The 14952-nt window shown below is 34.7% G+C and overlaps 1 protein-coding gene across 1 annotated transcript in view; it reads left to right on the top strand.

Annotated features, from left to right (window-relative positions):
- The window catches only part of LOC145268168 (sodium/glucose cotransporter 4-like), a 141715-nt gene extending 132163 nt beyond the window's left edge, over window positions 1-9552 (top strand). The window contains exons 13-14 of the mRNA XM_080123379.1: window positions 3593-3752; window positions 9204-9552. Of these exons, the coding sequence (XP_079979505.1) occupies window positions 3593-3752; window positions 9204-9421 (378 nt within the window). The 3' untranslated portion in view covers window positions 9422-9552. The remainder of the gene's footprint in view (window positions 1-3592; window positions 3753-9203) is intronic.
- The last annotated feature ends 5400 nt before the right edge of the window (window positions 9553-14952 follow it).

The raw sequence follows: 14952 nt of genomic DNA, 5'->3' as shown, positions 1-14952 counted from the left end.
CATTAAAAAGGCGCCAAAATTTAAAGCAAAAAAAAAAGAAATATACAAGTTATTACTTAAGAATTAAATTATCAGCGGGAGTTATTAAACGAAGCAAATGATTAATGATAAGTGAAATACATACACATGTACATACATACATGATGATTGCAACGTCTTGTCAGACGAGTGCCACCCCCTCAGACACTTAAAGTCCATGAGCCCAAATGCCTGAGGAAGTATCTATATAAAGATAATGTTACAGAGTTTTAGCTTTGTACGACAGCTAAGTCTCTCTCTCGGTTCAAAATGTTAAGATCCAGCAACAAGCAAGAGCAAGATAGCCAGCAACAGGTTAAACTGCAGACCAGCTTAATGCGGGTACTGGTCTCCTGCTTTATGGTTTTTTAAATCAGAGATTTGCGTCTCCTAGAAAGGTTGCCTTCACCACGGCTTACGGGAGCCCTCTCTTCCCCAAACATACATACATACATACATATATATAAATACATACAATTACATATATACATTCATATATATATATACACAACAAACACCCCCACACACTCACATATATATATATATATATATATATATATATATATATTATTATCCTCATTAAAACAGTATTTTATGCATTTTACTTTAATGCGAGCATTATTTTTTCTGTTCATCAGAGGATACATATTAGTAAATAATGTATCACTGAATATAAAAAATTTGAATACGTATATATATATATATATATATATATATATATATATATATATATATATATATATATATATATATATATAAGAAATTGTGAACTAAAAACCTTTTTTCAATAGAGCTAAACAGAAATAAAGTGAAAGTAAAAAAAAAAAATGAAATAATTAATCAATTAATGAAGTTGTATTTCATAAGGTTCAAATGAAGAATTTGGGATCTGAAATGTGAATGGATTATATTGCAATTCAAAAAATTAGTGACGGAACCCTGAAAAACACCATTGCTGATACTATGAGTTTCTGATTTCTGCCCATCGATTATTACAGTTATTTACCTATCAGAGTAAAGATTTAATAATTGAGAGGACATTTCCAGCTGTTTAACAGCTGGAAATCTTGTGAAGCAGATCTTTATGCCATATTCTATCAAAAGCCTTTGATATGTCAAGAGCTATTGCTCTGGAAACGAAGCTCCTGTCAAGAGATTCACTAATTCTATGTGATAAAACAGTTAGTACATCAACTGTAGATCTTGTAGAATGGAAACCATATTGCATGTCCCTGCGTAGATTATTTTTGTTGATGTGGTTGACCACTTCTCTGTGTATCACAGATTCCAGCAACTTACTCATGATGCGCAGGAGACTGATTGGTCTGTATTGAGAGGCAGATGACCAATCCCCAGAATTTTTAAATATGAGGTAGACTGGTAAAGTTGTCGAAGGTGCTGGGAAGCATTTTTCCTTATGGCAATGTTTAAACAGCTTTGTAAGTATGGGAGTTAGTTCTAATTGAAGCTTTTTGAGCACTAGGATTGGAATGCCATCTGGGCCGGCTGCTTTATTGGGATCAAGATTTTTGATAAGCTTGGCAATATCACACACAGGTATTTGTGCGTCACATAGTGTGTTATCAGTCACAGGAGAAAATATGGATAGGCAGCCCTAGTAACAAAAGGGTAGAATTTGCTGCAAAGAGTTTTGCTTTGTCAGATGCTGACGAAATTACTTCAGGTTCATTGATGATGGTAGGGATAGAGGACACGTTTCTATTCAGGACCCTGTTTGTTATTTGCCAAAATTCATCAGAACCAAGTCGCTGCTCAGCCACTTTAATTTTGACAGATTGAGCATAGAACTCTTTTGTGTTCTTTACTACTCTTTTACAGTGGTTGACTTTAGTTGCAGTACATCTATTACGTTGAACGCAACGGAAATAGTGGTTTCTGTGTGCAATGACAGCAGCACATTCAGAAATGAACCGCAGTTGGCTGTTAGGTTTTTGCTGGAATTGCTTGCAGAGTATTAAGCAGTCTATACCAATAGTTAATGATTCAGTAAGGTCTGATACTAGAGAAGGGCATGTTCTTTTTAAACATGGAATCTGATATAAATGTTTGGATGCTTTCCCAGTTAGCCATAGAGTATTGATATATTGGATGATGTAGGACTTAACTGAGACAACCGAGTGGTCAGAAGATTCCAGTAGGGGCAGAGAATGAGCACAGTTCAGGATAAGTTGTAAGAAAAAGGTCGAAAAGACTTGCATACTGCCAGTCAGTGTCGGGTACACGGGCGGGTTTGTGAACAATTTGTGTTAGATCATAAGCAATGGAGAAATAATCACAGGACCGCCTGTCATCATCTGTCTTGCTTGAATGGACTATGTAGTCGATTTTCTTAGAGATACTCTCAGTGATAGTAACTCTGCTGTTGTGAGGGTGATAGAGGGCAAATATGAATGTGGTTCTGTAAGTGCTACTTGGAAGCCCATATAAGGATATTTTGAATCTTCTCTGGAGATGTCTCTACCACATGGAAACTGCAAGCTTGTGAAACTCTCTTACTGCTGACTGTTTTCCTCTTATCTTTTCAAAGCTAATGTTATTAGGCATCTTCTATTTGGAGTGGGGGTATAATTATATCTCGTTCTTGTGGCTTCATGCTTTGTCTGGAGCGATTTCCATGAAATAAAAACAGAATAATGAAACCCCATGAAGTACAATTGTATAATTAATTGGTCATGATTTGCCCCGGCTTTTTAGCCATTGGATTCCAGAATCAACAGAGATTAGACCATTCCTGTAATGATTTTGTCCCTGTTGATTGCTGGTTCCGTGCAGTTCTAGGACGTTCATCCTCCCAGGCTTTACCTTCTCTCTTTGAGAAGGGGTTAGTTTATTTCTAAATAAAAAAGCGCTCTGCCAGGAATACCGATGAGGCTGCACAGCATTCAGAGTGCTCCTACTTTGGAGCACTGACATTTTCAATCCTACTTTCCGACTCTAGTGCCACAGTTCTTGCGTTGAGAAAGAACTAAATACTCAGTTGTCGCATAGCCTCTTAACGCAGGTCACAAATGTTGGTTGCAAGTGGGGAATGCTTTACCCCTGTGTGGAAAGTTGTTTTGTATTCTTCTGTACGTTTAGTTCTTTTAACGTATCTTTGCCATTCACTTCTATTAATTAAAACAAGAAAAATTCTTTTTTTTATCTTAAATAAGTTTTTATTTCAACTTTAAATACAGATTCATTCTTGCATAGCATTGGAAAGGACTCTTTGATCCCCATCGACTATCAATTGTTTTATTTGTTCACAGAAACAGCTGCTTGTCTCTGAAGTTCTTCGTAACGTTTAGTTGTGAAGATGGTCATATTGGTGATGTAGCAGCCATGTTCTTTCCTTATTCTTAGTGACTATTTTTTTTACTTTAAATAAAATATAGTTTGAATTTCCACTCTGTATATAGATACATTCTGTGGAGTACCAATTTATTTCAATGTTTTGCCTCGAATTCAATAATTCTTTTATTATCATCTATTGTGGCTCTTACAATAGATGTTTCCAAATTCTTCATCTGATTTTTCTTTCCTGCTTATATTTTTACCGTTTTTTTTTTATCAGCTACAAGGTATGACATTCTGGACCAAAGGAATGAACATGCCCTTTAAAAAGATGACCAAATTAAAAACAGTATCTGGACATGTATCTGCTCATGAATCAACCACTACCATGGATTACTCTTCAAGTGCCCAAGAAAGTAAAACTTCTGTTAACGAAACAGGTATGTGCTTTCATTAGACTAGCGAGGAATTTCTTTTTTTATGAATGGGTCATGACTTATCAAGATTGGAAATCATTCATGGATAAGGGTTAAGGGAATGTCTATTGGTTGATGATTGCCATCTAAGAAAGAATTAGAAACAATGAGTGGGATGAGCAGAAGATTACCTAAGAGGAATTTTTTTTTTTTTACATAGGCGGCACCACTTATCAAAGCCGAGAGGCCACTCAAGGATAAGGGTTAAAGATTGTACAGTAGTCAAAAGGACAATATAGTAATTGATAGTAATGGAAGTACGGTAAATTTGTTAACTCAACTGTAACGGTTCACCAGAAACTTGTTCACATTGGACTTGAAGACAACCATATTATAGACTGTTGGAAAGCAAAAAAACGGAAGACAATTCCACAGGCGTGCAGTTCTAAGAAAGAAGCTTTGATCATGGAATCTATGTTTAGGTTTAGGCACAGATAAAGAGTGGGGGAATTATTGATAGTGTTTTCAGCTAGATGAGTGTTTCTTGTGAAAGTTTGGCGAGGAGCACCCTAGATTGAAGCTCAGTCGAGCACTTTCCATGAAAATAACAATAAAGCAGAGACAAACTCGCAACATCTCTTCTGTGAGAAAGAGGCTGCAGCGAAGAGAAAAGGACATCTCCTACGAGGCTACGAAGTCTATTTTGAACCCTATCAAGGCAGGACAAGTCATTTCTAGCAGCTCCGGCCCAGATGTGGCAACAGTATTCCATCCTTGGACGTACCTGGCTCTTATATAGATATAGCAGTGAGATATCTACTGGATCAATAGAAGGATCCGACCATTTTTCCAGCAGCCTTGGCAACAGATTTGATGTACGTATTTCATTTACGATCAGGAGTAAAGGTCAAGCCCAGAAGCTTGTCAAAACTTGAGGCCTCCCCAAGACGAGAGCCATTCATTTTAATTGATGCCAGATGGGGATCAGAACGTTGATGATGTAAAGATAGAAGCTTGGTTTTAGATGCATTAAAAGTAACCAGCCACTCCTTTCCCCATTGTACAAAGTGATCAAGAATTTATAGGCTAAAGTACTAAATCATCAGTATATAGCATCTCTTCTGGACAACATGTACAAAACTCCTTGTACATTGCTTTCAAAGCACAAATGAAAAGCAACAAACTCAGTACAGAATTCTAGTGCACTCCTACTTTAACTTTAAAACTCTCACTATTGATGGCAACGTTCTATCTTATTAAACAACGCCATTCTGCATCTAGTTTGATGCGCTGCGGCATCTTCTGTGTCTATACAGTTTGAAGCTAGAATTGACTCTCCAGATGAAGGCCTGGGCAAGTTTGCCCAGTTACCAGGGTCCTTCTCTTGGCATTGCAGACAAATTCGAAGGAAAAGGCAAGCCAATACAGTTCGAGCCAGCACATTTGCAAGAGTTGCTGGAAAGGTGTTGCAGTGCTTCACCATCTGCTTATCGGGACCCCAGACTTTTTATCAGGGTTTATTCCCTTAGCCTTTGCCTTTCCCAAGGCACCCACAAGGCAGTGAAGCTATTTGCCCATAGTACTTGATTCTAACATGGCTATGGAACATTGATGTGGTGCTGCATCAGACAAGAAAGGAGGAGTCTTTTTCTTTTTTTTTTCTTTTTTTTTTACTGATGGGCCAATTCTGAAGGCTCAGAGGCTAAATAAGGAGAATGTCTATTGGATGATGATTGTCATCAAGAGAAAATTGAAAATAATCGGTGGGGTGGGCAGAAAATTACTTTAAAAAATGAAAAGAAATGGGTTCCAGACTGATAAAATTCTAAATGTGCTCAAACTATAATTTTATACTAATGATTCTATCCCATTGATTACTGTACACGCAATAACCCTTATCCCTGAGTGGCTTCTGGGCCTTCATAAAAGGTGACCTCCATGTAAAAAAATAAATAAATAAAAAATAATTGGGAAACGGCCAACAAACGTCTTATTAAGTGATGCTATGCCCCCCCCCCACCCCGGCTTTCTTGACAATTTTAAAAATGTGCTTTGTCCAATGCAAATTGCCACAGACAGTAATGGTCTGGTGACGTTCACAACGAAGAGACAAAAAGAGGGGCAAAAAAATTACATAAAATATAAAACAGCATGGGATAACTAAGATAAATGCAAATGAATGTATTTTGCTTTTGTGAATCTTAAAAAAGTTTTTGAAAGCGTGCTGAGAGAGGTTGTCCGGTGAACACGGAATAAATCAGAAGAAAATCAGTTGTTGGTACATTCATTCCTTTGCCAACTGTTATCCTCATCTTTATTGTTGTTGTTATTGTTTCACTACGTTTTGGCCAACTCATCCTCTGGTCTTCATCAGGTGATTAACCATGAGGGGATAGGAATGTTGAGTTTTGTAACTGTATTTCTAGTAATTACTGCCTTCCATAGTTGTTGTCTCACCACGTTCTGGCAAACTAATACTCTGACTTGCTTGGGTAGGATTGAAACCATTATCTTCAGACAATGCTCACCTGGAGCCGTAGAGTCGCAATGCATCTATGCAGTGTGCCACGAGCCCCAAAGTTTCAATTCTACCCAAGAAGGCCAGAGGATGAGTTGGCCAAAACGTGGTGAGACAATGACAACTATGGAAGGTAGTAATTACTGGGGATACAGTTAAGAGACTCAGCATTCCTATCCTGCCGTGGTTAATCACCTGAAGAAGGCCAGAGGATGAGCTGGCCGAAATGCGGCAAAGCAACAACAACTATGAATAAAATAAAAATTAAAAATAAAAATTAAAAAAATAATAATCAGTTGTTGGTTTAAGTTGTTCAAGCAATGTACAAAAATGCTCAAAATCGTGTTAAAATTAACATCAAATTTTTAATGACAGCTTTAATATTAAAGTAGGAGTATACCAGGGTTCCATACTGCGAAGTGCCTTCAATAACTTCTAGACTTTTTTGTACAAGCATTTAAGATTGTACAGGCTCTTAAAAATTCAATATGTTATTGCTATGAGATGACTGATCAATTTCTATGATTTCAGGTTCAAATGAACAGCTACAGCAGGAATTGGAATACATCCTACTAAACCACGATTGTCACAGCTGGTGAATTTCAAAAATGCAATCCGGACGTGAGGGCACTTTAGAAGAATTATATGTAACAGAATTCTGTTTTAAACTCAGAAAAAATGCCACAGAAATGTATGGAGTGTTTCAGACTGCCTTTGGACCATATTGCATGAATCGAACATCAGTTTTTGAGTGACATAAGAGATTCAAGGAAGGCAGGGAATCTCTGATGGATGATGAGAGATGTGGAAGGAGCAAGGAAGTCAGAACACCAGAGTTTATTGGCCAAATAAAGAATTTCATAGATAAAGAGCACAGTTCTGGATAAGTTGTAAGAAAAAGGTCTAGAAGTCTTGCATACTGCCAGTCAGTGTCAGGCACAAGGGTGGGTTTGTGAACAATCTGTGTTAGATCATAAGCAATGGAGAAATCATGACAGGACCTTGTGTGTTGAGACAAAAGGTGCACAGTTTGATGTCAATACAGGAACTTATTCGTGATGAACTGAAGATGCGGAAGATTTCTGTCAAATTTGTCCCAAGGATGCTCAGAGAAGATCAGACTATTTGACCAAGATGGGCATCAAGACAGTTCCTCACCCTTCCTATAGTCTAGACCTTTTGGTTATTTCCTAAGCTCAAAGAAAACCTTAGAGGTTGTTATTATGAAACAATTGAGGAGATAAAAGAGGCTGTGGCAAGGGTCATTGATATGCTCACACAAGAGGATTTCCAGAAGTTGTTTGAACAATAAAACAAGTGCATTTGAGTAGTGTACTACTTCGAAGGGGACTAGAGTTTCATATGCCCATCGAAAAAAAAGTCTGGAAACTTATTGAAGGTACCTGGTAGGTTTGTTGCTTTTCATTTGTTTATTAGAAGGGCGTTTCATACTGTTTTTTTTTAATGCTGTATGATGTTAATTTAGTGCTGTAAACAATGGAAGACCTGTTTATTAACTGAAACGGAAGAATGCCATGGAAAGTAAAAGTCTGCAAGTGAATTTTACAAAGACTCAAGTGATGATCAATGGTTGTAGTATTAGAAAGCTCACTAAAATAAGAAAAGTTCCCCAGCTTAGTTTGTGGAAAGGGAGTCTGATGCAATTCAATACTTTGTGATGCTTGTGTACACAAGAAGTGCAATGGAATTACTAGTAAGTTGAGAGATGATGAACCAGTTTGTATGTAAGAAATGGAAACGGATGAGAACTCAAATATTGGGTATATTTGGATGGTGAAACTATTGAGGCTATCAAAAGTTCTGCTACCTTGGTGATATCGTTGGAGCATCGTGTGGAGCATGTGCTAGTGTGATTGAAAAAATTAGAGGATCCCTGAACTTACTCCATCCCCTTCTGTCATTACTAACCAGCAGAGCATTACCACTGTCAACCAAGGAAAGAGTCTGTCAGGCATGTATACACATATCTATGAAAGTGAAACCGGACCATTGAGAGTTGAAGATATGCATTGCATGAAGGAAAACTATATAAGAATGATATGATGGATGTGTAATGTGAGTCTTAAAGGCAGGCTTAGTCCTGATGACCTAAGAGGAAGATAAATCTAGACATTATAGGGAAATGTGTGCAGAACAGGAGACTTTGATGGTATGGTTACATTAAAAGTTCTTGGGTTGATAGATATTGAACAGTCGAAGTAGCAGGTTCAGTTCATAGGGAAAGGCCAAAGATGGGAGGAAGTAATAAAAATATTGAAAGAGGGATAAATAAAGAACTGGCCAAAGATAAGTAAGTTTGTAAGTCACTTTCTTAAAGCCGTCCAATGCATACCAACATGGAAAAGAAACATCCAGCCGCCCAAAGCAAGCAAACATGGAAAAGAAACGTTCAACTGGGGACAATTGATGATGATCATGGTGGTGGTGGCGGTGGTGATGGTGATGGTGGTGGGTTAGTCTGTCTTATTCCATTGGTGATTCTCCTGCCATTCTTGATACTCTTAAAATTTGAAACAGATTTTTATAAAGAAAATCATTTTTAATCAAATTTGCATTTTCCAGTGCTCTTCTCCCCATATTAAGAATGGTTTTCTAAAATCTTGCAAGTTTGAATTATTTGGAGTTATTCCCCTTTTTCGTTCAGACTGTTTTCAAGATGGCATTGCGAGATCGTCTCTCTCATCATTTAAACCATAAATTTGATTTTCTTTATAAAAATAAAACTACTTGATCAATTTACATAATTTTTGGAATATAGTATTTTCGTTTCGTCATGTGTACCTACATCATACATATGTTTCTTTATTTTTGTTTTTAATATAAGAAGAATTCTGGACAAGCAGTCTTATTTCTCCTCCACTTTCCCCCTTGTAATTTCACGTCGTATTTCTGTTGATCATTGAAAATGTCGTTTATTTTACGATTTCACATTCCAGATGAAACCTCTAATGATAAATGGTACACAGTTGCATTCAAATGGATCTGCGGTATTGAGAAAATGGACAAGGTGCCGGAAATGACAGAAGAAGAGAAAAGGCGTTTAGCTTTGAAAGCGACCGACATCAGCGAAAAGAAGAAATGGCGGATAACACTGAACGTGAACGCCATTTTGTTGATATCGTTGGCAGCTTTTGTTATTGGATTTTATCATTAAAAAAAAGAAGATTTTGTATGTGAAAGGAGTAAAATATGACGCAAGATGACAATGTCGAGTTATTGTAGTTGATGCTGCATCAATGGCCATAGTTTTATAAAGCGTAAAGAAGACATCTTATTTCGCATATATAATGTACTTAATTTAATTTTTTTATATACTCTCCCATTTTATTATTATAATAATAATAATAATAATAATAATAATAATAATAATAATAATAATAATAATAATAATAATAATAATGCATTTGGTAATGTGTAGACACAGTGGCCTAGAAAGAAAATGACCACTGGGTTCGATTTTTATAAAACCCAAACTGAAAGAAATCCTTACTCCACATATAAATTATAAAAATAATTGTTCATAAGGGAAATCTGCTTCACCCCAAAAAATTGAAAATAAGACATTTTCGTACTGAACGACGAAATCTATATTTTGAGCATTTTCATCTACAACCACCAGCAATTGACTGCAAATAACGGTTCAATACGCATGGTAAATTACAGATTTCACACTTCTAAGAACTGGTTATTAACCAACACTTGGAAATACATTTAATCATTTCGAAATTCTAACAACACTTCATAACAAATTGGAATATTGCTATTTCTTTCCGTCCGCATGGTATCATTGTCATAAGCATCATTTACAAGACTTGTTGGATGTATTCTAATTACTCAGCAGCCATTTGCTTTCTAGGCCGTTGTGTCTATACATTACCATACATCTATTTTTTTTGGCAAATGTGTATTATAGTTAACAAACAAAAAGGTAATAAAAAAGAACAAATATTTAACAAATAACTATTACCAAACACAAGAAAAGGTAATTTTATACATGCATAGTTTTGTTTTGCTTTAAATTGTTTGAAAATGCTTTTATTTCGTTCAAATCGTCTTTCGTTTAAGTGATAATTTAAAACTGAGTGATAATTTAAAATTGAGTGATAATTTAAAACTGAGTGATAATTTAAAATTGAGTGATAATTTAAAATTGAGTATGCCACTTTCCTGAAATAACCGAAATCTGGTTGCTTTTTCTCTTTCATCATTTTCTCCTTTCTATTAGCTAAAATGTACTACTTTAATGAAATGTGCTCTGACGAACTCATAGCACTTGTGCCCCTGTAATGTACTCACCCCTGACTAACCTGACAAGCAACAAAATCTTACCCCTTCATTGTTAAGGTGCCTAGATGCCGGAAAGCCTTGTATTCTAATAGTTTCTTCTCTCAGACTGCTAGACTGTGGAATTCCCTCCCTGTTTCACAGACTGTTTTAACTTACAGAAGGTTAAATATAATGTGAACAGACATCTCGCTGTTCACCTCCTCACAGTCCTCTGTTAGGCGTGATTCCAAATAGTAGCCCCTTTGCATTTCAAGTGGCAATGTGCCTTATTGGGGTGAAAAAAGTTAAATAAATAAAAAAGTAAATTTTATTGCATTTGAAACGGTTATTATATTCACTCAAAAGGTGAAAATCCATCAAATAAATATCCGTCCATTCGTCTGCCATTTTGGATTAACACTCACGAAAACTGATTTAAACAAAATCTTATATTGAAATAGAAATATTTTCAAACACTTCCAAAATGCACAAAATATACAGGTAGGTAGAAAACTAACTTTTCTTGTGTCTAGTAACAGGGCTGGATTAACCATTTGCTTAGAGCACTAAGGGAAGGGGGCATCAAAACAATTTTATAACTGAATTTTCAATGGTGCCTCAGTATTTAATGAATTAATTCCAGTAGGTCAGTTTTCTTTCCAGGGATTAAATTTTGTGTGGTTTATTATGGTTTCATTTTACTTCAGTCAAAGTTCTCAGAAATTAAGGGGTCACTTCCTTGGATTTGCTCTCTATGCAAGGTTCATAGATATTCAAGTTTTCTATTAAATCTCCGTACATTCCAAATGTTGAGTAGGTAAATGAAGTTATGCAATATACAAGCTAATGTGTTATATAAGATTAGTTCTGAGGATTTGGGCAAAGACTTTGCAGTTAAAAAATCAGGAGAAAACGTTTAAATGTAAACAAAAGTTTTCTTTCTTGCTGCTGGTTTAGATTTATTTCGATGGATAATACCTTGTATGGTCCATTGTGTTTATATTTTGAATGACACACTTGGCACCAAAGTCTTAACTGCTTAGAGCCTCTAAAAGGAGTTATCCGGCTCTGTCTGGTAACAATTATTCATTGAACATTTGTTGTTTTTCATTGTTAGCTATAATACATCTTTGCTCATTTTTTTTTTTTTTTTTCATTTGTTAATCATTTATTTTTTAATTTTCTTTCTTTGAAGATTGTAATGCTGGGCATGGGCAACCAAACCAGCTGCCAACACTGCCCTGCTTTTTATTGAAACCAACCGAGAGCTCTTTTTAGTATCCTCGCTATTCCCTTAAGTGCAATTGTCTGAATCTCTTTTGCACTTGGTTCACCAGGAATACTAGTTAGGTAGGACATCATACAGAATGAACATTGCAGTGAAACTTGTAAACATTTTTGATAAACATTAAACATAAATTGTTTCAAAGGAAAAATAGTCGAAAACACTTTATTTGACTCTACCTACTCATGTCTGATCTATTTGCATTGAAAAATATTTAATAAAAAATATAAATATATAAGTTGAGTAAGCTAATAAGGAGTCAGACATATTTTTATTCCAGGAAGTAATGAGTTGAACCGGAAGCTTGTTATTTTCTCTTTTTCACAGAAGAGGCGTTGCGATTCTATCTCTTCTCTATCATTATTTTCATGGCAAGTGCTCGACCGAACTTCAATCTATGGACCCCTCATCTCCGCCTACAGAATAGTCGCAATAAACACTCATCTAGCTACAACAACTGTCAACAATTTCCTTTACTCTCTGCCTAAAACTAAACGAAAATTTCGTGAGCACAATTTTTTTTCCTAGAACTGCCCGTCATTCATTATCACTTATCCTCGAGTGGCTTTTGGTGAACGTTTAAGTAATAATTAAAAAAAAAAAATCAAAGAACTTACTTTTAAATTTTTCATATCCAGCCAGGTACCTTATTTCCTGGAATAACAAGGTTCCTGTCTCTCATTACTCTACTCATTATTAATTTTTATGGTAACTTAACATGCTTATATCTTACACGGCATGATCACACTGACACATGGGTTCTTGTTAGATCACCAAAGTTAAGCAATATTGAGCTTGGGCAGTACCAGGTAGGTGACTATTTGGGAATACCAAGTGCGTAGGAGGACGTCGACACCTCTGCAAAAGCAACAAAAGCCTAACGTCATCTCCCCTAACGCAGATATATATATATGCAACTGGGGACCAGTTGTGAATTTCATACTCCCATGAAACTTTCTCTTTTGGAGGAAGCTGGTTTAACCTGCCTAGGGTGAGTGTTGCTTTGATTCAATAGTTACTAGATACCAATCAAGCAAGATTCCTTCTATTTCAGTTTCTTATGAAAACCCCTTGAGCTTAAACCTTCGAAATCTTCTATTAAATATCAATTTTGTTAAATACAAATAGATCAGAAAGAAGGAGATAAAGCAAAACTAAATTACTTTCCACTAATTTCCTATCAGCATTTCTTTTAAAAGGATTTATGTTGCTAACAATAACGTTGAACACATTTTCCTGCTGTTTTCCTAATATTTCTAATCGGATTCACTGGTTTGTATCATTGTTTCAATATGGGCTTCCATAATTTTCAAACTGTAAACATGTATTTAAGAATGTTCAGTAGTAGGAATTCACACCTACCCCTTCCCAACCGGATTATCGGACCATCACTAGTAGAGTTCTCTTTGCAAACAAACATGTAATGTTTTTTTAATCACACACACACAAAACAAAAATGTTTAATGGGATTTTCAGCATTTATTCAATAAATTATATATTTTATATATTAAATACTAATATTATGTTTTCAGTGAAATTAATTTTTAACGGTCCCTTAGATTATAAATTAATTTTTAACAGTCCCTTAGATTATAAATTGATTTTTAACGGTCCCTTAGATTATAAATTGATTTTTAACGGTCCCTTAGATTATAAATTGATTTTTAACAGTCCCTTAGATTATAAATTGATTTTTAACAGTCCCTTAGATTATAAATTGATTTTTAACTATTCCATTACTCATACTTATGCACGGTTTCCGTCCTTTTTTCTTTTTTGCCACCCGGACTTAGGGTTATTATTAGTGTTAATGAAGAGCAAGTGTTGTTTTTGTTCTTAGCAATACAATGAAATAAACAGTTACTTTAGACAACAGGGCTAAGAATAAACAAAGACAGCTATAAAAAGAAAAATAGGACTCATACAGGATAATGTATGCTCACGATTGTAAACAGACCATAAATAAAGTTGAGATATATATATAGAGAATAGACATAAAAGATAAAAATCTCTATATTTTTTTTAAATAAACATGCTAATCCCTTACATCCAAGCTTTTCTAAAACAGCACAGATTTATTTATCCCTTAGGTGAACATACAAATTGATGTTGTTTTTTTTTTTAAATATTTCTGGGATTCTTTATCACAAACACCACACAGTATATATATATATATACCCTCTGATGAGAAGGAAAGTATTTCTTCGAAACTCTGCGGATTAAGGACTATCCACTTATCTAGTATTTCCTTTTCAGATTAAATATGTTTTTAACTCATTTCAGAGTTTTTTTGACATGTTTTATATATATATATATATATATATATATATATATATATATATATATATATATATATATATATAGAGAGAGAGAGAGAGAGAGAGAGAGAGAGAGAGAGAGAGAGAGAGAGAAAGATAGATAGATAGATAATAAAAAAACTCAGTATACTAGATTAAACAGTAAAGACACTAGAAAAATTGATGGTGAAAATAAACATTGAATAAATTACAATATTTATGGAATTTTTCTTTATTATAATTTCTTGTTTGAATTTTTGATAGATTAATAAATAATGTAATTTATTTAATTTTTATTTTCATCATCAACTTTTCTTGTCTCTGTTTTTCTTGAAACTCTGATCTGTAATTTATCTATTTATTCATATATGACTATTGCATTTTTTTATTATTAAAAGTCACTATTTAAAGGTTCAAATATTTTAATATTGAGTTTTATTTTTCTTTGGTAAGAATCGATCTGAAATATATAAAAGAAGTTTCTTTATATTATTGCATACTATGTACTCGTCCCAGGACAGGGAAAATTAATTCCTTAAATAGAAAAGTTTTGAATCACAGCTATGTTCCCTTACAAAAAATAAAAGCAAGGCATAATGATGCAAAACCTTTTAACCTCCAACTTTTGTGAAATTTTCACAATAGCTATTGGACATCAATTAATAAATATTGCCAAAAGTATTTTAAAGGGTTTTAAGGGGTATAATATAATAATTTTCAGATTTGCATTAAATTTAATCTTTAGTCATTAGATACCAATCAAGCAAGATTGCTTTCATTTCAGTTTCTTATGAAAACCCCTTGAGCTTAAACATTCAATTTTTTACATTTTGTAAA

This window comes from Euprymna scolopes, chromosome 43 (assembly GCF_053919585.1).
Source record: "Euprymna scolopes isolate OS-2025 chromosome 43, ASM5391958v1, whole genome shotgun sequence".
Lineage (NCBI taxonomy): Eukaryota > Metazoa > Mollusca > Cephalopoda > Sepiida > Sepiolidae > Euprymna > Euprymna scolopes.
Note: the sequence above shows the minus strand (reverse complement) of the source record. Positions and strands in the feature narration are given on the sequence as shown.